At 48.2% G+C, this 22,509-nt stretch overlaps 1 protein-coding gene across 2 annotated transcripts; it reads right to left on the bottom strand.

The window, feature by feature from the left end:
- Positions 1 to 492: 492 nt before the first annotated feature.
- Positions 493 to 12,242, bottom strand: DRD2 (dopamine receptor D2). Of its 2 annotated transcripts, XM_054997896.1 has the most exons (7): positions 11,970 to 12,242; positions 6,977 to 7,086; positions 6,630 to 6,766; positions 4,978 to 5,174; positions 3,609 to 3,695; positions 1,994 to 2,330; positions 493 to 686 (listed from the first exon to the last, which is right to left on the bottom strand). In XM_054997896.1, exons 1-7 carry the CDS (start codon positions 12,240 to 12,242, stop codon positions 493 to 495), a joined length of 1,335 nt encoding a protein of 444 aa, XP_054853871.1. The 2 variants fall into 2 exon arrangements, with proteins under 2 accessions (XP_054853871.1, XP_054853872.1); XM_054997897.1 differs by lacking the exon at positions 3,609 to 3,695.
- Between the last annotated feature and the right edge of the window lie 10,267 nt (positions 12,243 to 22,509).

The following is a 22,509-nucleotide window of genomic DNA, read 5'->3' as shown; positions in this document are numbered from 1 at the left end:
GCACTTCAGGCCTTGGCAGTTCAATAAAATCCCAAGTGGGCAGCTGAAGTTTGAAGGCAAGGCCCTTGCTTACAATTCCCAGGAATGCTGGCTTGGTGGGGCGGGGCGGGGAGGACTCCTATTGCTAAGCGGGCAGATCGATGGTGTCTTTGGTGAGAAATGTATCCCTAACGGCAATGCATAAGCTGCCAGCAGAGTCCATTGTGGCCAATGCTTTCGAGGTCTTGTTGACCATAAGCAGTGCTGTTGTGTATGTGTTTTCCCTAGTTATTTTTTAAAAAAAACACAGTGCAAATGTGGCATTTGAAATGAACTCTTTTGCATCAAGGTCTCCGAGTCCAAACGTCACCTTGCCAATGCAACAGCCTTTGGCCGCTGTCCCACCCAGCTGTCATAACACGAAGGTATGGCACATAACTCTTGTGAATCGCCTCCAGATCCAACACCCTCTGGTCTTTCCGGGCTGTTCATGCATCTGGCCTTCCAGGGGAGTTAGCAGTGAAGGATCTTCAAGAAAGCCTTCCGGAACTCGATATTGAAGGTGGTGTAGATAATGGGGTTGACGGCACTGTTGACGTAGCCGAGCCACGTGAAGGCATTATACATGACCGGGGGGATGTTACAGTCACAGTGCATGTTCAAGATGTGGGTGATGAAGAACGGAAGCCAGCAGATGATAAAGACTCCTGCAGAGGATGAATGGAAAGAGACAGGTTAGCAACACTGAGGTTGAAATCCTCTCTGTGGGCAGGAATTGGTCCCACTTTACACCTTGGTATCACAAAATTGATTCATTTGAAATGTGGTGCTAGAGGAGAGTATTTTGGCATGCTTCAGGATGGCTTTGCAGCTCCCTGGGATGGCTGAGAACCAACCAAGATGGCCCAAAAGACAAATAATTGGGTGCTAGATTAAAACAAGCCTGAATTTAGGAGCTAAAATGACAAATGACAAATGACAAAACTGAGGCTATCGTACATTGGTCACATCCTGAGAAGATCTCTAACATTTTGGCAAAGTCAGTAGAAGGCAGGGAACTAAACCATACCCAAGCAAGGAACCCACATCACCTCCAAGGCCTGTGCTGTTGCAGGTGTGGGCCCAGGAGGGGGAACCTGTCTCCTCCCATACCACTGATGGCTGAGAATGAGTCGAGTCCCTATAAGGTCAGTGTCCTCTTCATTGTGTTGACCCCTTGTTTGGGTGGCTTGCCCAGAGAACCCGCCCTGATGGATGACTGTTCTTGTAAAACAGGTAAAGGAGAACCATGTGTGCTGGCTCTTGGGCAAAGGATGGGACAAAGACATAATAGATAAATTGTTGAAGGCTTTCACAGCTGGAGAATGTTAGTTGTTGTAGATTTTCTGGGCTGTATGGCTGTGGTCTTGGCATTGTAGTTCCTGACTGCTGAAAAATCAGCAGTGGCTGAACATAGCCTAACCCAAACAGGACACAGTATCTTATTCCAGGACACTAAAATACTGGACAACACATCCAACTACTTTGTCAGATTGCACAGGGAAGCCATTGAAATTCATAAGCATAAGCACAATTTCAACAGGAAAGAATGAAGAGGGCATGGTTTCCAGTCCTGAAAAACACCAGACTAACAAAATACTCTACATCTTACAATAGCCCTGCAGATAAGATTAGCATATCAAGCACCAATCCATATGCAAAAGAACCTCCTCAGGATACAGTGAAGCTTCCCCCCATTAGCATTCCACATCCTGGGAAACTCTTACAGGATGACTCAGCCAAAACCCACCTTCCTGAGTAGATATAAATTACCTGCTAACATCTTCTCCACACATAGACACTGAGAGATCTCTGTCTTTCGGTGCTACACCTCTGAAGATCCCAGTTACAGCTGCTGGCAAAACATCAGGAACTACAATGCCAAGACCACGGCCATACAGCCCGGAAAATCGGCAACAACTAATGTAATAGATAGTTGGAGGGAGGCTCTATAGACCATGCTTGCGAGGCTTACCAAGCACAATGGCCAACATCTGGGTGGCTTTCTTTTCCTTCTGCTGTGAAAATTTCCGCCTGCTCATGGTCTTGAGGGAGGTCCTTGTTTTGCCATTGGGCATGGTCTGGATCTCAAAGATCTTGGCTGCTTTGGGATTGACTGTTGTGTGTCCGTTTTTCTCCACTTTTGACGGGCTGCCTAGTGGTGTGTGCAGGCCTGAATTGGCACATGGTTTGGAGGTGGCTGGCATAGCCAACTCGTCATTGCTGGGCGCAGGTGGCTTGTTGTGTTTGCTCTTCTCCGGCGGGCTGGTGCTGGTTGCCATTTCCATCTCTTCCATGTGATTCGCTGCTTCCTGGAGACGGACAAAAACAAAACCTCCAACTGAAAAAAAAGGCAGATCTACAGGAACCCAGGAAACAAATTTAAATGGGTTGATTCGACAGGTGGCCGTGAACATAGCATGAGCCTCAGGTGGCTGAGAAAACAGGCGCAAATTAATGATATGGAAATAAAGAGGAGAATGTCTCTTCGAAAGGAACCGGAGCCATGGTGCTCTGAAGGGGAAAATCTATAGGGGAACCTGGGGGAACTTTGGATTTACTGATGAATGGTCTGGAAAGTTCACTTGGGTCCAGAAATGGCTGAGTAGGCAGCTTGGCTTGGAGGTCCAAGATAGAGTGCCCCCCACCGAGTGTGTTCAGCATAAGGGCCCTTATGTCCCAGCCCTATTATATCCCAGTTAGAGCAGTCCCTCAGTAGAACAGGCTTCCTCTGGAGGTGGTGGGCTCTCCTTCTTTGGAGGTTTTTAAGCAGAGACTAGATGGCCACCTGACAGCAATGCTGATTCTGTGAACCTGGGCAGATCACGAGGGGGAGGGCAGGAAGGGTTGCATCAGTGCTCAGTTCTCGTGGCCCCTTCTTACATGCCCAGGGTAAGGCCAATCGCCACTTTGGGGTTGGGAAGCAATTTTCCCCAGGCTTGTTTGGCTAGGGATCCTGACAGTGTTTTGCCATCTTCTGAGCTTGGCGCAGGGGTCACTGGGGGTGTGGGGAGGGGAGATGGTTGTGAGTTTCCTGCATTGTGCAGGGGGTTGGACTAGATGGTCCCTTCCAGCCCTAGGATTCTATGATTCTATCCTGCTTACTTGGAGACCACTGTTCATTTAAATGCAGCTCCCCTAAGGATTACAGCTGCAGCCTTCCCCACAAGCTCTTACAAGCCTCCTTCTGGGTGTTCCTTCTTTATCTTAAAGGCTGGTCTGGGGTCCATGGATCACCATGTGCATGTCTGAGAGCATCTGGGGCCACCAAACGCATATACAGGCTACCCCCATGCACAGGTGAGGCTCAAAGGTGCCACTGAAATTGCCAAATTGCAGTGGGTCCACAGGCAGTCCCAGGAGGCTGCCAGCATCTGGACCAAGCAGTAAGCACACAGCAGGCACGGCTGGGTCTGAAGCTCCTCTCACGGAGATTGCTCACGCCACCTGCCATATATCGCTAGAAGGATGGGGAAAGCACCCCCTCGAGCTGGAGATTTCTCCAGCCTCCCCTCCCTGGCCTCTCATACTTGTCTTGCTCCTCCCTTAGGCAGAGAAGACTGATGGCTGTGTACGAAGACGACACTCACCACTTTGCGTTTATTCACCGGGAAGCTCCCATTGGACTTCACAATGAGCGTGCACAGCCTCACGTCTTCTGGATGAGTGCATTTGTCCTAAGGGTAGGGGGCGGGTGCAGGACAGGAGGCAAGGAAGGATACGTGCGTTACATTAGAAGACTGCATCTGGGAGCGTGGAGCTAGCAAGAAAGATCAGGGGATGGAAAGCAGCACAGGGCTTGGAGCAGAGACAAAATGCGAGCTGGGAATCAGGTTAGGTCTCCCTGAACAGCTTGGTAGATTTTGCTTCATTCTGGAGGAAGCAGGAGGGCGAACGAGTCATCATAGGTGCATCTCGGAATATTTTATATCTCAAGTCAATCTTTTATAAAGCCTGTTCCAACCGAATGTCAATCACCTGCCATCCATGTACTATGGTTGGCGAGGTGCTCAACCACTCTCCTACTTTTCGGTCCCCAAACAGGTAGCAAAACCTGCAGGGTTTTACTAAGCCCCTGAGGGGCCTGTTGTACATTCAGCATGTTGAGCATGTATCGTGGCAGGTCCCAGATTGCAACGGCGGGTCTTGTTTGCCCTCAAGCTTTTCAGATCTATCCAGATATGGGGCGTGTGTGTGTGTGTGTGCACTCAGACAACAATCTGGGAGCCCCTGTTGATGCTAAAGCGCTATTCTCCTGATAATGCCTCAATTGGAGCCCTGGGTCAGCTCTCTTGAGACAAAGAGAGGCAAAAGTATAGAAGATAAACCCTGCATTTAAACATGTGTGTAAGAGTTGGAAAGGACTCCATTTTTATTTTAAAAATATTTAGCACAGGCTAAAGAGAGCACAGATATTGTTGCTTTAAGTGTCACTGGGGAGACAGAAAAGTCATTAATTCTGTGTCTGTTCTCCTTTGCCTCTGCAGTTGTCGTGCCACGTTGTTTCCTAGCTGTCGTTCATTGTAAGTCTTTCAAGTGTGACACCACAACAGCCTTCCTGCCTGCTCTCTTGCTTGGCTCCAGCCAAGTAGTTCTGCTGATGCAGGTCTGGACTTTGCGAAAGCATCCAGCTCTAGAAATGGTATGAACATGTCATGGAAGACGGAACCTGTGGCCCAAGTCCCTCAAATGCAGCTGTGCAAAGTCAGCGATGAAACAATATGCCAAGAACGAAGAACAGGGAAACTGAAGGACCTCGCTGTGGACACCCCCAGAACAAAACTTCATACCTGGGAATGTGAGCTGGAGAAGTAAAGAGCTGCCTCTGCAATCTGCAGTTTCACTCATGCCAAGCAGCACAGACGCGGGAAGGGAAAAAGGGGAAGGGGAGAGTCCTAGGGGCCAAAGAGGACCAGAGAGGAGAGACGGAGATTGGGGAGGAGGACATCGGGCAATTACCTTCAGCGGCGCCTGTGTGTCAGAGTCCATGCCCATGTGGGTGGCGACGCGCTTGGTGTTGACGCGCTTCCTGCGTTTCCGCAGCACTATGTATATCTGTACGTACACCAGCAGGGTCACAATGAAGGGGACGTAGAAGGAGACGATAGAGGAATACACAACAAAGGCAGGATTGGCAATGATACACTCATTCTTCTCTGGAAGACACAAGAGATTGCAGGAGCGTTGTCCTAGCCATTAGGAGCTACTGCCAGCTTGTGTGTGTGTGTGTATGTGTTACTATAGAAGGCGCCCTACCCTTTGGGGCCTGGGGAAAATTTCAACAGCCTTTGTCCAAAGCAATAAACTCCAAGACAAGGACAGGAGGCTGCAAGCCCAGGGCAGAACCAATTCTGAAATGAATTCCCAACAGCCGCACATCCAGTGTCAAGGTTGGAGGGGGGCAGAGGGGAAACTCGATCTCTCAGTCACTTCCCACCCCAGTGGGATGCCCTTGCGCATCTAGGGGAACTGACTGCGGTTGGCGATGGTGCCCCTGAAACTTTTCTGCTCCATTTTGGCTCAGAAGGCAAAAAAGGGGGAAAAATGAACAGTCCCTTCATGCATTGTTTGCATCAATTATTTTATTACACGGTTCTTAGTTGTGCAATCTGCCTTGACTCTCAGTGGGAAACATGGAATATAATAAAACAAGTAAGAAAGTAAACAAATAAATGGCTGGTGGTGTCCAATATCCACATCTATTGATTTGGTTGCACCAATGAGAGATGTCTTTGAGGCTCGGGCAGGGGTTTGGACACAGAGAGGGGAAATAGGCATAGAGGTAACAGTATTAGAGTAGCATGCATCCCTTGGTTTCCAGATGGGAAGCCATGTTAGTCTGTCTGTAGCAGTAGAAAAGAGCAAGAGTCCAGTTGCCCCTATAAGACTACCACAAATTTTGTTATACGTATAGGTGCTACTGGACTCTTGCTCTTTTCTTGGTTTCCAGTTAGACTTGGAAAATCCCTCAGTCTACGCCTACTGCATGGGGCCAACCATGACTGATGGCTCATAGTGTAAAACCTGCGAGTGCAACTGGTCCTGCGTTTTTGGGCGTCCTCTGAGAGCCAAGCTACAAGTGACGCCTGACCCAGGTTGGACACTTGTCAGCTTCCCTCAAGTTTTGATTGGAAATGTAGGCATCCTGGTCTTGCAGCTGTAATGGAGAGCCAAGCTGTAAAACCAGGACGCCTACATTTCCCATCAAAACTTGAGGGAAACTGACAAGTGTCCAACCTGTGTCAGGCGTCACTTGTAGCTTGGCTCTGAGATTCTCCAATAGACATGACCAGGACCTATTTGCTTCTATGGCGGAAGGAGAGCAAGAAGAGGGAAAGTGCACCCCCTATAGGAGATGAGAGCACGCTGCATCAGACGCTCATTGCGGCCAACAGAAACACATGGAAAGATTTTTATATCAGTTGCCCCAAGGCGAAGGGAGCACACCAACTTCTGCCTCTGGGTCTCTATGACTAAACTTCTGTGTAATGAGGAAGTAGAAGCTGGGCAGTCTACAGGGCACAGAAATACTGCTGGTTCAATGTGCAGCCACCATTCATTTTAAGCCAGCACGGAGCACATCACCTGCCAATGTATTCCCTCGCACTCACCTGTGTTGTTCAGCCCAAAAAGCAACGGGCAAGAAATTGCGAATGACAGGACCCAAACCACTGCGATCATGACCGTGACTCTGCGCTTGGAGCTGTAGCGGGTGTTGTAAAGCATCGGCATGGCTACGGCAGTGTACCTGTGAGCCAGGAGATAGAGAAGGCACGCTTCAGGATGGCTTTGCAGCTCCCTGGGACGGCTGAAAACCAGCCAAGAGGGAACATGAGCCGGTTGGGCCCCGGCAGCGCCGTGATGTGTTGTTGAGATGGATGGGATGCATTCTGGCGAGCCGGGTCCCCTCTTGCTTGCAAGGGCCTACTGGCGTAGAAATGAGGGAGGGGCTCCTTACCTGTCAATGCTGATGGCGCACAGATTGAGGATGCTGGCTGTGCACATCATGACGTCCAGGGTGACAAAGATGTCACAGTGGATGCGGCTGAATCGCCACTCACCGACCACCTGCCCAGAGAGAATGAATGAAAGGAAGAGATTTAGCATCAGATCAACAAAGAGCCAGAGATGTTAGCCCACACCTGGGTGGCCCAGATCTTGGAAAGTAAGCAGGGTCAGCCCTGGTTAGTGCTTGGATAGGAAACCATCAGGGAAGTCCAGGGTTGTTACTCAGAGGCGGGCAATGGCAAACCACCTCTGTTGGTTTTGTGCCTTGCAAACCTTCTGTGGGGTCACCAGAAGTGAGCTGAGATTTTGTACATCAAAGAGCCAAACGCTCCATACAACTGAGTTTGGCAGAATACCTAACAACTGGCACAATGCCAAGGCATCCTGTCTTTCATCCACCTTGTTGTGCCCTGTGGTTAGTAGAGCGGCGTGCTACATGGGTTTGATACGGGTGTAAGGATTAACCTCCCTCTCCTCTCTGCATGTGGCCCAGAACTGAATTAGGGGTCAGGTAAAGCTGCAGTGCAGTTTTCAAAAATGCTGGAAAGATCTAACTGCAGCTCTCCCGGTATCTTCATATTGTGTCTTCACATTGTCTGTGTGTATTCATATGTTATTGTATTTCGTTTGCTTATGACTTGCTAGTCTATGAGTATTATTAAAAGAACTGAATTGTCTAGAAGCCTTTTGGAAGCCCTTGTGTTTGCTCCAAGCAACTGTGACAATGTTGGAAAGGCCTCCGTTGAAGAACCCGCAGGCAGGAGCAAAGTCTTACTGGACTTCCCTTCAGGACTTTGCTGCTGAGCTCATTTCTTCTGGTGCAGGCTTTCCCTCCAGGCCTCTGTTTGCTGAACTCCTGGGTAGGAGGTTAGCCCTCTCCCCAGACCATCTTTTTGGAGTGGAGCTGATTGCTTCTGGGGCAGGGGCTCCTTGTCTGCGGGCTGAAGTCACTCCCTGGGAAGAAACTGGCCCTAAGATGTGCTTTTCACACTGGGAGCCTGGAACTCATGAGCTGCACAGCACCCGAGAGCCTCTCTACACAAGACATCTTTCACAGGGACACTCAAGTGACTTTACTTTCTGTGTGGTCTCATATTTATGTATACTCTGTCTCCCTAGCAGTGCACGTGTACCCACAATGGGAGAACAAGTGTAACATTTTTCACTTGAGCGTCCTCATGTAAAATGTCTTGTGTAGAGGCATCTTGATCAAGTGGAGCGCAAGTGAATGGCAAGCGAACAGCGAGGAATACACGTGAGTCTGTTCACTTGCCAGGCAAGTGTCATTCGTCACTTGTAGCTTGCCTCTTAGCAGGGCTTTTTTTCTGGGAAAAGAGGTGGTGGAACTCAGTGGGTTGCCCTCGGAGAAAATGGTCACATGGCTGGTGGCCCCGCCCCCTGATCTCCAGACAGAGGGGAGTTGAGATTGCCCTCCGTGCCGCTCAGCGGCACGGAGGGCAATCTCAACTCCCCTCTGTCTGGAGATCAGGGGGCGGGGCCACCAGCCATGTGACCATTTTCAAGAGGTTCCAGAACTCCATTCCACCAACTTCCCGCTGAAAAAAAGCCCTGCCTCTTAGATTCTGCAAGAAGACGGCGCTTCCAGGATGGTCGCTAAAGGACAACTACAGACATTATCTGAGATCTGCACTCTTAAGGAACTGTGAGTAAGGCCCTGGCTTGACAGGCCCTCTTTTGTCCTGGGACTCTGAGCCTTTTGCGGGGTGGGGGGGGGGGGGCAGTTCCATTACAAGTTCTGTTTATCTGTTACAGTCTTGCTTATTGGCAAGCTCTTTCCTGGTAAGTTAAAGAACCAATCTGTCCCTGTTAACAGATCTTGTTTAATCTCTCTGCACACCCATGAACTCTATACGTTTTCAGACAACAATGGAGCCAAATGCTCCAGCCCTTAATAAATCTCTCGAGATAACATCTGCACAGCATAGGCAACTGTGGACATTTATCACTACAGGAAATCTGCAGCCCGTTGCCTTTGCAGACCCGTGTACAGCAATTGCGTTAGTAAAGGAAGCAAACATATACAAAACTGCTTCTTTTGAAGGAAACTATTTGTGTTTCCTTGGTGGAACACAGGAGATGATTTACTTTTTAAGGAAAATAGCACACATGCAGCATATTCCCTTTACTGCGCAAAAGGCACCTTTGAGCAAGTTTCCAGATGTTCCTCGCTTGCAATGTAAACATCTAGATGTGTCCAGAGTGATCAGCACTGATCCTATCAGCCGGAGAGAATTTGGAAACAGACCACACTGCCTTGAATCCACATCTAGCAAGCTGTCAACAGCCTCCCTCGGCCAGCTCCGCCTGGCCTGCATTTCTTGGAATCTGCCCCACATGTCTCAGCATCAGTGGCTTTATGGAAGAGGACATGCAACTTCAGAAGGGATTAGTAGACACACTAGCAATGTGTTAACACACAGCGTGGGCGGAAGGAGAAGGCACAAACAGCCTCTCTCTGGGATGGCCGTTGAAAGCTGCTTGAGACCTGAAGAAGAGCCCTGCTGGATCAAGCCCCTCTTCCCCTCTCCAACAGCTGGATGCCTCTGGGTAGATCACAAGCAGAACATGAGGACACCCGTCTTCCTGCACTGCTGGTTCAACACCAGAGGTTTTCGGAAGTATTGCACATCTGCAAATGGAGGCTCCATTTGTCTGTCCTAGCTAACAGCCAGCGATAAACTTTCCCTCTGACACCATTCATTTGTCTAATTTGCTTTTTGAAGTGTATAAGAAGCGGCCTCCTGGATCAGACTGCGGAGCTGTGGTTGTATTCAGCATCCTGTTTCCAAGATGAGATGATGTTTCCAAGAGAGGCCTCACGAAAACAAAAGGCATAGTATTGTCGAAGGCTTTCACGGCCGGAGAACGATGGTTGTTGTGGGTTTTCCGGGCTGTATTGCCGTGGTCTTGGCATTGTAGTTCCTGACGTTTCGCCAGCAGCTGTGGCTGGCATCTTCAGAGGTGTAGCACCAAAAGACAGAGATCTGTGACACTGAGAGATCTCTGTCTTTTGGTGCTACACCTCTGAAGATGCCAGCCACAGCTGCTGGCGAAACGTCAGGAACTACAATGCCAAGACCACGGCAATACAGCCCGGAAAACCCACAACAACCAAAAGGCATAGTGCTTCCCTGCTGCTTGAACCCCAGCATGTGGGGATTGGAAGTGTACGTCCTCTAAACTTTTGCCTGATGTACAGCGTTCGTACACAGATGCTCTCAGAATAGAAGAAATACTTTAGCCCAGCTAGCTCAACTGAGTGAATTTGCTTGTTCCCGTCTCAGGAGGTATGGGGCCCGAGGTGAGTCTCCCTAGAGCTAGCAAACTTGAAGGTCTAACAAAGGACAAGACAGAAAAGAGCTTTCTCCGCCCCCCCACCCCCGGCCCCTGCAGAAAAATCCAGAACTATCCGGTGTTTTTGGACTGGCACTGCAAAAGGTGAGTCGCCTCATCTAAACAGAGTTTTACCCATAAAATTGCCTTTTAAAATATTCAAAATCCCCAGGGGCATCTCTTTATTATCTTTGGCAATGGGAGTGGACACAGAGCACAGAAGGTGAAAGAGATTTCGATATGTTCAGAACTTTGTTGTGAGGGACTCGTTTGCAATTCTTCCCTTTTGTTGTCTTTGTACCGGTGATTATTTCCATCTGTCATGCAAAATACCAAGGAATTAATTTTAAAAAATAGATACAAAAATTAAACCAGGAGGAGGCAAAAACCATCAAAATCCAATCAACACAATGAAAAGAAATTAATGCTTGACATGGATGAATCACTGCTAATTCTTAAGTTGACACTGGCATAAATTATTTTTCTTCTCGGGGCGCTGGCAAACTGATATTCCGTTTGAAGATGGGTTAAAGGGAGGGTCAGAAGCGGGTCTGTGCTTCCCCCTACATACAGGAAATCTGAAAAGCGAGTCCCTGCCTTTATTCCTCTGTTTGAGGGCCAAGCTAGAAGTGACGATTTACACTTGAATGGCAAGTGAACAGACTCACGTGTATTCCTCCCTGTTCACTTGCGCTCCACTTGCTCTCCACTCGATCACTACCAAGTGGAGAAAAAGTGGAGTGCAAGTGAACAGGGAGGAATACAGATGAGTCTGTTCACTTGTGTGTAATTTGTCACTTCTAGCTCGGCCCTGAGTGCCTCACCTAAGAGGACAAGCAAAGGGGAACTAGAGAGGCTTCGCTGAGCTAGGCTGTGATTCTTTGGTCACAGAGGGGAAATCTATCAGCCACTGAATAGCATCAAGCAGAGCAACCACAGAGTGAAGCAGAAGCTGCTATTAGAGCCGGCAGGTTTCCTGGAGGGCATGTCGGAGCTTCCTAGAGTAACAGGCCCTGCTTCTGGAGTCTGCCTGAGTTCAGTCAAACGAGGCTGCCTGTCTTGCTGATGCTCACCAGCACTATATTTACTTACTGACTTCATTTAGATTCTGTCTTTCTCTCCATTGGGGACCCAAAGTTGCTCATACTTTTCTCCTCTCCTCCGTATTATCCTCACAATAACCTTGTGAGGTTGGTTAGGCTGAGATGCCGCAGATGAATCCCGGGCACACAGAAGAGGAGAAGGAAGGCAGTGGCAGGACCAGTCTGGAAAATGTTGGGTGGCAGGATGGGGCGGTGCTAGAGTTGCCAACCTCCAGATAGGACTGGGAGGTTTTCTGGAATGACAACTGATCTCCAGGCGACAGAGATCAGCTTCCCTGTAGAAAACGGCGGCTTCACAGGGTGGGCTTTAAGGCATTACATCCCGGCTCAGTGTTCGAATCCCTTGCTGCGGTGTTCTTCCAGCCATGAACATGGCTGCAGGAGTGAACTCCGTTGTCTGGTTCACAAAAAAAGCAACACCCCCCTCCCCCGGTCCTCTAGCTAGGCTGTAGGGCCTGAAATGGGCCAGTGCCGCCGCACACGTACCTCCAGATAGACCACCCAGGGCATCACCAGAGTGGCCACCAGCAGATCGGCCACAGCCAGGCTGACTATTAAGTAGTTGGTGGTCGTCTGAAGGGCCTTTTCCCTCGAGACAGCCATGCACACCAGCACGTTGCCGAAGACGATGACGAAGATGAGGAGGGTGAGGAGCATGGCGTAGTAGTTGTAGTGGTGGCCCTTCCGCTCTGGGCTGGACCCATTGAAGGTTCTGTTCTCATCGCCGTCATCGTACCAGGACACGTTTGAGAAATCCATGAAGAGAAGAGTCCCCGTTTTGGGGTCTGCCTTGAAACAAAAGGGAAAGACAAAGTCAGGAATAATTAAGTGGTAACCAGCGGAGAAACCATCACAGGCCCCCCCCCCCACTCAACAAAAAAAGGCTCAAAGGGAGGCTGCAGAATGAAGCCGCTACACTGGGACACCTTAGGAAATTTGACACTGAGAAGTGGGACTTGACAGAGATTGGGAGCGGCTGTCCCATTAAAAGGTGTAATGATAATGCATAGGGGGCTTGTATTATCTATCGGGCGATGCTAATTAATCAGTAGTGGCTTTCTGTGGAGAGGGAGCCACACACGTTCAATTTGAATATTGCATTCATTTATGCTTTGAGCAGGAGTGCAAGGGAACATGAGAGGGAGGGCAGGAAGGGTCACATCAGTGCTTAGTTCTCATGGCCCTTTCTTATTTATTTTATTTTTATTTATTTATTTGACTTATACCCCACCCTTCCCGCAAGCGGGCTCAGGGCAGCTTCCAACAATATTTCAATAAATACAATAAAAACGTTGATCCAGAGGAGTTAGCCATGTTAGTCTGTAGTCAGAAAATAGTAAAGAGTCCAGTAGTACTTTGACCGTGCAATCCTAAGCAGAGTTACCCCAGTCTAAGCCCATTGATTTCAGTGGGCTTAGACTGGTGTAACTCTTCTTAGGATTGCTCTGTTAAGACAAATTGTAGCATAAGCTTTCGAGAACCACAGATCTCTTTGTCAGATGCATCTGACAAAGAGAACTGTGGTTCTCGAAAGCTTATGCTACAATTAAGTTGGTTAGTCATAAAGGTGCTAAAAACATTAAAACCACTTAATCCAGATAAAAAGATTCAGACACCACTGATCAAACCAGGCGACTATAAAATCACTATAAACCATGGTGTAAACCTGGTGTAAATCTGGGGCAGCTGCAAAAGGAGGGCAAGGCAGAAAGAAAGGGGGGGACACAAAGCCGTCCTCTAATCAAAGGCCTGGTGGAACATCTCCGTCTTGCAGGCCCTGCGTAACTGTAATAGGTCCCCTGGATCTCCAGCGGGAGAACATTCCAGCAGGCCAGGGCCAGAGCAGAAAAGGCCCTGGCCCTAGTCGAGGCCAGCCGAATGTCCCTCAAGCCGGGGACCACCAGGAGCTGCTTATCCGCAGAGCGCAAGGCCCTGCAGGGGACATAATGGGAGAGGCAGTCCCACAGGTATGCAGGTCCCAATCCATGGCTTTGAATACTAGAACCAATAACTAGAACTAGATCTAAAACTCAACTGGGAGCCAGTGCAGCCGGCATAACACAGGGTGGATGTGCACCTTAAATAGTGTCCCCATGAGGAAACATGCCATTGCATTCTGGACCAGTTGTAACTTCCAGGTCAAGCTCACAGGCAGCTCAGCATAGCTGCAGTAGTCTATTCTGGAGAAGACCATTGCATGGATTACTGAAGCGAGGTCCTGGGACAAGAGAGAGGGTGCCAATCGCCTGACCTGCCGAAGATGAAAAAATGTAGATCTGGCTAGGGCTGCGATCTGGGCCTCCATAGAAAGTGTGGCATCTAGGAGCACATGCCCTTACATGCCCAGGGCAAGGCTGATTGCCACTTTGGGGTCAGGAAGCAATTTTCCCTGGGCCAGTTTGGCTAGGGATCCTGGAGGTGTTTTGCTATCCTCTGGGCATGGGGAAGGGGGCACTGAGGTGTGTGTGTGTGGGGGGGGGGGGAAGGTGGCTGTGAATTTCCTGCATTGTGCAGGGGGTTGGACTAGATGACCGTGGAGGTCCCTTCCAACCTTAGGATTCTATGATTCTTGTGTTGCTCTTTATTTATAGGTGAACACACCCACCCACACACCCTTAAACAAGCCATTTCATTCCTAACCCCTTAAGCTTTTTAAAATCATCTGTGTGGCCATTTACAATACAATGTATGAAATGTGAAAGCATGACATTTTGAAAAACAGAATCAAAAGGACCTGCATCTGACAGCCCGTATCTCCAGGGCTTTTTTTCAGCGGGAACGCAGTGGAACGGAGTTCCGGAGCCTCTTGAAAATGGTCACATGGCGGGTGGCCCCGCCCCCTGATCTCCAGACAGAGGGGAGTTGAGATTGACCTCCGCGCGGCTGAACGGTGTGGAGGGCAATCTCAACTCCCCTCTGTCTGGAGATCAGGGGGCGGGGCCACCCGCCATGTGACCATTTTCTCCGAGAGCAACCCACTGAGTTCCACCACCTCTTTTCCCAGAAAAAAAGCCCTGCGCATCCCAATATCTGTTAGTCTCTGTGGTATGGCGAGGTTTCCAGATTCAGAACGGAAATCATTCAGAGAAGCGTTTGGTCTGGCAGTCTGGATGGTTCAGCAACCCACAACAACCAGTCTTGCAAAGTCTTCAAAGCTAAACTAAACTATGGAGTTTACACGTAAGTTTGCTGCAAATGATCACCCCAAAACATATGCACCCCCCCCGACGAGGGGTGCTGTTATCTTTCATTGCTCCACGGCAGAGAATCCCCCCTTGCAGTGTTTGAACCCACAAGTCTTTATCTGCAGGTTTTTCTGCTCTGCAGAGAAGTTTTCTGTTATTTCCTCTAATTATTTTCCCATTCAGTTCACACACCGTATAAAGTAATTTTTCTGTCACTTACTTAAAAAGGATGTAAAAATACTATAAACTTAACAAACTTCTTGGGAACACCGGCGACCAAAAGGAGTGGAGAAAAAAGACTGGCAGGAAGGACCCGTCACCGCGGACGGAGCACCCGTTAGCTACTGCGGCTGGCTCCGGCAGCAGTTCTCCAGGATCACCGAGGCAGGTGTCTGATCTAGGCACAAATAAGCCTGCTTTTGTCCTGAGTAAGGAATGACCCAAGGACTGTAGAAATCCTTCCCGTGATCCTTTTTAAAAACTAGAGACACCAGGGATTGAACCCGGGGCTTCCTGCACTCCAAGCGGATGCTTTGCCATTGAGCCACGCCCCATAGCCTTGGAAGAGGATTTTCTGGAGAGCATTTGCACCACCAAACTCACGATCTACTCAGGGGTGGGGGGTAAATTATCTTTCATTGTGGCCAGGGCTTTTTGTCTGGGGAAAGAGGTGGTGGAACTCCGTGGGTTGCCCTCAGAGAAAATGGTCACATGGCTGGTGGCCCTGCCCCCTGATCTCCAGGCAGAGGGGAGTTGAGATTGCCCTCTGCACCAGCGGCACGGAGGGCAACCTAAACTCCTCTCTGTCTGGAGATCAGGGGGCGGGGCCACCCGCCATGTGACCATTTTCAAGAGGCTCCGGAACTCCGTTCCACTGCGTTCCCGCTGAAAAAGAGCCCTGATTGTGGCTAATATGCAAAATGGTTCCTTTTGCCTCTCCTGGCTCCCCATCCTTCCAGACTTTTAGATTTCATGTACAGTGAGATATGAGCCCTTGCTGTTTTTTCCTCCCCGTGTCTCATTAAAATGAGCAAACTAACCAGGGAGAATGTCAGCCCAGCACAGGGCTTTGTGGAGCGTCTTCCGTTGACAAGATTTCCTGCTGAGCGCGACTCGCTGGCAAGTTGCTCTGCAGCAGTACAGATCTAATGCCCGACATGCTTTCCTTTGTATAAAACAGCTGCTGCTCCTGGAAAGGCAGAGATGCCGTCTTCTCAGAGACCACGTCTGCCAGATAGAGCAGATGTTGCACATTTTCATTGTGGAGAAATCGCTAATAGTGCGTAGCCCAGAGCACTAGCGTGGCAGTGACTAAGCACAATAGCTAAATGGAGCCTCCACTTACAGAGGTCTTATGAGTGGATCTTATTATGACCCACTGGGAACTCATAATGAGTACCAGCTCATGATAGGGCAAGGAGCAGGAGAGGAACGTTGCTGCCATGCCGTGTATACGAGCTCCCCAGAAGCACCCAGCTGTCCCCTGTTGAAAACAGGATGTGGAACTAGATGGGCCCTTCTTGGTCTGTGGCAGGAAGCCAGTTCCTAAGAGCCAAGCTCTGGAAAGGGCTGCTATCCCATAGAAAGCTCCTCACGGCCTTGGTCTGGTGTACTACGGGACTGCCTCCATCCCTACGTCCTTCCATTGCAACTTTGCTCACATGACCAGGGTCTCCTGCAGGTGCCACCCGGCACATGGGCAAAATCAACAGCAGCCCCTACATGGGCTTTCTCTGTGGTGGCCCCTATCCTGTGGAACAGCCTGCCTGAGGAGTCAGGAGAGCCCCCACTCTCCTGGCTTTCTGCCAACAATGCAAAACCGGATTATTCAGAAAGGCTTCTGTATTGTAGGGAGGCAATGTGGTATGAAATATTTAAAATCACAGTCAACTCTGTATTAGGATAAAGTATGAGATATGGAGAACTAGAATGTTGATATAAGCAAGCCTAATTAAATCTTTGTGTATTTTTTTCTTGCTTGCTTCTTGCTTTCCTCTCTCTCTTTTTCCTCTTTTTTCTTACTTTCTATCTGTATGGAAGATCAATAAAATATTTATTTAAAAAAAAGACTAACCAACTTTATTGTAGCATAAGCTTTTGAGAACCACAGCTCTCTTCGTCAGATGCATCTGATGAAGAGAACTGTGGTTCTTATGCCTCAATAAAGTTGATTAGTCTTAAAGGTGCTACTGAACTTTTTACTATAAATGATGATGATGATGATGATGAAGAAGAAGAAGAAGGAGGAGGAGGAGGAAGAAGAAGAAGTTCCCTGGACTCCTGAAACACACTAGGTACTAAGTATTATTATTTATTTAGAAAAAGTCTATGCCACCTCTCTAGGAATCTGTCCAAGGCAGCTTACATAATAAAAATAATAAAATATTTAAAAGATATTAATTAAAACCCAGCCTTTAAAAAAACCCCATCCCAGCATATAAATATAGACCATGGAAAACAGTTTAAAATGTCCATCTCCAGTCCAAAACAGTGTTGAAAGCTTAACCCCTTAACAGTAAGCCTTGGTGAACATAAATGTTTCGGCCTGGCACCTAAAAGCAAGCGAGAGAAGCACCACGCGAGGCTCAAGGGGGAGGGAATTCCACAAACAAGATGCCACTGCCCCAAAAGCCCCGTCTCTGGTTGCCACCCACCATACCTCTGAAGGAGGCGCACAGAAAGCAGGGCTCAGGAGGAAGGTCTTAACTGGCAGGGTAGACAATATGGGAGGAGGCAACCCTCCCCGTGCCCTGGCCTCAAACCATGCAGCACTTTAAAATTAAGAACCAGCCCTTGGAGCCGTGCCCAGAAACAAATGGGCAGCCAGTGCAGATCTTTCAACATGGGGGATGATACAATCCCTGTATCCCACCCCTGACCACAGCCTGACTGCTGCTGCATTTCAGACAAAGTGAAGTTTATGAAAAAGCACAACCTTCAAGCAGTATTCAGACCCACCCGAAAAATACAACAGATGCTACGATCGGCAAAAGACAGTAGAGACCCCCTCACCTCTGCAGGAGTATACCGTATACCCTGCAGCTGTGGACAAGTTTACATCGGGACCACAAAGCGTAGCATCCAGACAAGAATAAAAGAACATGAAAGACACTGCAGACTTGGACAACCTGAAAAATCAGCAGTGGCTGAACATAGCCTAACTCAAACAGGGCACAGTATCTTATTCCAGGACACCAAAATACTGGACAACACTTCCAACTACTTTGTCAGACTGCACAGGGAAGCCATTGAAATGCACAAGCATAAGCAAAACTTCAACAGGAAAGAAGAAACCTTAAGAATGAACAGAGCATGGTTTCCAGTTCTGAAAAACACTAGGCTAACAAAACACTCTATACTCGACAATAGCCCTGCAGAGAAGATTAGCACATCAAGCACCAATCCATATGCAAAAGAACCTCCTCAGGATACAGTGAAGCCTCCCGCCATTAGCATGCCACACCCTGGGAAACTCTTACAAGATGACTCAGCTCAACCCCACCCCTCCTGAGTAGATACAAATGACCTACATCTTTTCCACACTGTGACACTGAGGGATCTCTGTCTTTTGGTGCTACACCTCTGAAGATGCCAGCCACAGCTGCTGGCGAAACGTCAGGAACTACAATGCCAAGACCACGGCAATACAGCCCGGAAAACCCACAACAACCATGAAGTTTTCCCGTTTTCAAAATGCATACAAAGCGCAGGACAGCAACCTACCCGGGATGTTATCAGTACATGAGCCACCCTGGCCAGATCTCATTTGTTCCTTTCAGTGCCTCCTTGGAATTTGGTCTGATGGCTGATATACAGCAGCATCTCATCCAAAGGGCTCATTTATTTAAAGCCAAGGTCTTGCATTCTGACGTGGTGGCTCAGTTAGTAAGCAGCAGGGCATGTTCTCAAGTGGAATTTAAATCCCAACTCTATCACAGGCTCAATGTGTGACTCTTGATTCCCCATCAGCAAAATGGGAATGATACAGGCTTACCTCTGAAGGTTTAACCATGCAAGGGACAGGGCTGCTATAATTCAGATTCCAAATGAAATCTCATGTTCCTCCACATTAAAAACTCCTTGCTCACAGAAGTCTAGTATGGCTGCACTAGAACTTATCTCCCTGACATGCTGGATTTCTACATCTAAGGAGTTTTGCCATTTAATCAAGTGATTCCCCCCACAGCTGCAATCAGAAGCAGTAGCCTGTGCCAACTGAGTTTATAGACTGCTCCTATATTCTGAACTAGCACAGTCCCTTCTAAGCTTGCTTAGAAGTGGAAATATCAGATGGGGGTGCGGGAAGTGAGTGCACAGGCTGAAGAGAAGAAAATGAGTAATAGGGATAGGACAGCAGAGCATCAGGTCACACAAATAGGAAAGCAGAAGCTGAAGGAATTTGTGTAGCTTGAAAACTTGCATGCACTTGCATAATACTACGTGGATCCCAAAAGCGGCATCTCTCAGCTATAATTTTCTGCTCTTGAATTGAACAGCCCTTGAATTTCGCTCTGAGATGCTTAGCATTCTTTGTCAGCGGCTGCCCTTTGAATTGATCATCAGTCTCATGGGGCGATAACAAGAAAGTTAACCACATGAATCTAAGAAAGCGGTGTCAGCCTGCTGGAAAGACATGCTTTCCCATCACGTGTAGTGAACTTGAGCCCCTTCTCAGCCCAGATCTCCAACTGAGGGCTTTCAGCTTGAGTAGTGCCTTGCCGTGTCTCCTCCTCCTTCCAAGCTGGCCTTTTGGCAAATTATAACCCGCTGCTTGTGGTATTTCCTTCCAGCTGTGGATTGAATAGGAAAGCTTCTAAGGGGTACTTTTTAAATGCCAAAGACCTCGCAAAGAATAGTGTGCGCGTCTGGTCACCCCACGTCACCGCAGCTGTTCCCATAGCTCACTTCACCCTCAGATGAGGTGAGCCGCTAACTATGGATATTTTGTTCTGAGTTGCTCCCTCACCCCTGCAAATAATGGTCAGTTTTTATCCAAGAGTATAAAGGATCAGCAATACAGCAGATCTTGTGGTGCAAAATGTTCTGAAGTTCATATTTAAATTGTTTCCCTTAAAAAAACACAGTGACTTTTTAAAGAAGAAGAAGAAGGTGCCATTGAATTGTGACTGACTCATGACCACCCCTACTCCAGGGTGCTCCAGGCAAGAGACGAGCAGAGGTGGTTTGCCATTGCCTTCCTCTGTGGAGTAACCCCAGTCTTCCTCAGTGGACTCCCATCCTAGTACTAATTGTGGCCAACCCTGCGTAGCTTCCCAAATTCTGGTGAGCTCCGGTAAGCCAGGCTATCCAGATTGCTTTTTAAACGCTCCCCTCAAAATCAGGGGTAATGACCGTTTGAGATTTTTGGACTGAGGTGGATTGACGTTTCCAGAGAGTTAGAAAGATAGATGCGCGTACTGGTATTGACAGCGGTATGGCATCCTACGCACATTAAAAGGGACACCGAGACACTCCCTCCCTGGTGCCCTTTCCTGTCTGCCCAATCAGATAACGAGGTGGTTGTGAGTGACCTCAATGCACACAGATGGTCAGTCTTGGAAGCAGCTGCAGGTTGCCCCCAAACCCCATGGAGCTAGTGCAGCCGTGGGTCTGCCCCCAAACCCCATGGAGCTAGTGCAGCTGTGGGTCTGCCCCCAAACCCCATGGAGCTAGTGCAGCCGTGGGTCTGCCCCCAAACCCCATGGAGCTAGTGCAGCCATGGGTCTGCCCCCAAACCCCATGGAGCTAGTGCAGCTGTGGGTCTGCCCCCAAACCCCATGGAGCTAGTGCAGCCGTGGGTCTGCCCCCAAACCCCATGGAGCTAGTGCAGCCGTGGGTCTGCCCCCAAACCCCATGGAGCTAGTGCAGCCGTGGGTCTGCCCCCATGGCTGCACTAGCTCCATGCCAAACGGTCCAGTGGATGGAAGACTTGGGTTCAAAGACAGACCTTGCTGTGCTCACGTGTGGATGTGGTGTTGCATCTATGTTCTGACCCCACCTGAAACTTCTCTCTTTCTCTCATCTCCTCATTAGCCATGCCATAAAATATGAGACCTGGGAAGACTCTGGCCCAGAAGAGGAGCCGCCACATGGGACGGCAGCCCATCAAGTTCTGGCTGCTGCTCAAACGCTCTTCCCATAAAATTTACCGACCAAGCAATAAATGCCAATTGTTAAAAGCCTTTCTCTGACTTTCTTGTGCCATGTGAAGACAGACAATGAGAGAGGAATCACAGCATACTTGATCCTTGAACCCAGAAGTGAACAAGTAAGAATGCCATCCACGTGTGCTCTGGATTCACTATGAGACTTCAGGCTAATCAACATCTTTCAGCCTCAGTTTCCCATCTGTAATGTAAGAATGATAGATTCAGAGGAGTTAGCTTGGTTAGTAAAGGGTCCAGTAGCACCTTTAAGACTAACCAACTTTATTGTGGCATAAGCTTTCGAGAACCACAGCTCTCTTTGTCAGATGTATCGCCAGCTTTCGAGAACCACAGCTCTCTTAGTCAGTTGCATTGCCAGCTTTCGAGAACCACAGCTCTCTTTGGCAGATGCATCTGACAATGCATCTGATGAAGATAGCTGTGGTTTTCGAAAGCTAGCGATGCATGACGAAGAGAGCTGTAGTTCTCGAAAGCTTCTGCCACAATAAAGTTGGTTAGTCTTAAAGGTGCTACTGGACTCTTTACAGTTTTTGTGACTTATCTCAAAGGAGTGTTGTATAAGGTGCTTTCCCTGTGATGCAAGTTTTCTCATTTAAATTAACACACACACACACACGTTAGTATTCAATGGACAGCACTACCAAGCACAGCCTAGCATGGCTCGAAGTGTAGGAAATGATTATTTCCCAATCTAAATATATTCACTTATGCAAGTAAAATGCATTCCGATTTTTCCCTCCCTATCTAAAGCTTCCATAGCTCCACTGCTTTTTCGTGGCCTCTGTTCAATTAAGCCTTTCTCTAGGCTGGCTCGAGAAGAGATTAAACACTGATTAGAACACGCCAGTAAACAAAACGATTTCGCAAAGCTTTCTGCTAATTGGATATCACCACAGTACTTTTACAACAGTAAAAAGCTCCCCCACAAAACCATACCTCATAATTGAAAAAGCAAATTTTCGTAACGCTGCAGAAAAGCACATAATGGCAAGCGATTTGAGAATTGCAATTGGATTTGGAAAAACGGGAGCATCAAGTCCTTTCTAATCCTGTCTACACAAGGAAATTACTCCGTACGTCTAGACAGAAAAAACGCCTTGGTCTTGGGACTAGGCAAACCACATTCTACGTGAGGGAGGCAGTTACTCCTTCCATGCTGCGAAACCCCTACGGAGCAATGTATCTGCCCTGAGGATTTCGGCCACTTGGCTTTAGGCAGCCATTCTGCCATGACTGACAACACTTCCAAATCTGGTGAAATTTCAAGACCCAAATCTACATTTGGGTATGGAATTTTTCTTTATTTAGACTATAAACAATAACATAATAGCTACAGACAACAAAGATAGAAGATAATAAAAAACAACATTCTAAAAAGAAGACACACATTTGGGAATTTGGCTTTTAAAACTGAGATACATCTTATACTTTGCTGATAATTTTAAGGCACTAAAAAGAGTGGATCATGTGTACACCACAGATGTAAACTGATTTTAAAATACTGCCATCCTTCAAGGAAAATCTAGGAACCCATAATCTCTTTCAACACCAAAACTAAATTTTTAGCAGGTTAAATTAGCAGTAAATACATACACAGACAGGTAGTTTAGTTGCACCCAGAGCCAGTTGGTTGTAGAGAGCCAGTTTGGTGTAGTGGTTAAGAACGGCGTGACT

Source organism: Eublepharis macularius, chromosome 14 (assembly GCF_028583425.1).
Source record: "Eublepharis macularius isolate TG4126 chromosome 14, MPM_Emac_v1.0, whole genome shotgun sequence".
Classification (NCBI taxonomy): domain Eukaryota; kingdom Metazoa; phylum Chordata; class Lepidosauria; order Squamata; family Eublepharidae; genus Eublepharis; species Eublepharis macularius.
The sequence above is the reverse complement of the archived record's forward strand: the minus strand, read 5'-3'. Positions and strand labels throughout refer to the sequence as shown.

Coding starts and splice junctions, on each gene's coding strand:
- DRD2 (XM_054997896.1), bottom strand. CDS start 12,242: ATGGATTTCTCAAACGTGTCCTGGTACGATGACGGCGATGAGAACAGA. Junction 7,087..11,969: donor CCTGGGTGGTCTATCTGGAG/GTACGTGTGCGG, acceptor CTCTCTGGGCAG/GTGGTCGGTGAGTGGCGATT. Junction 687..1,993: donor GATGTTGGCCATTGTGCTTG/GTAAGCCTCGCA, acceptor CATCCTCTGCAG/GAGTCTTTATCATCTGCTGG.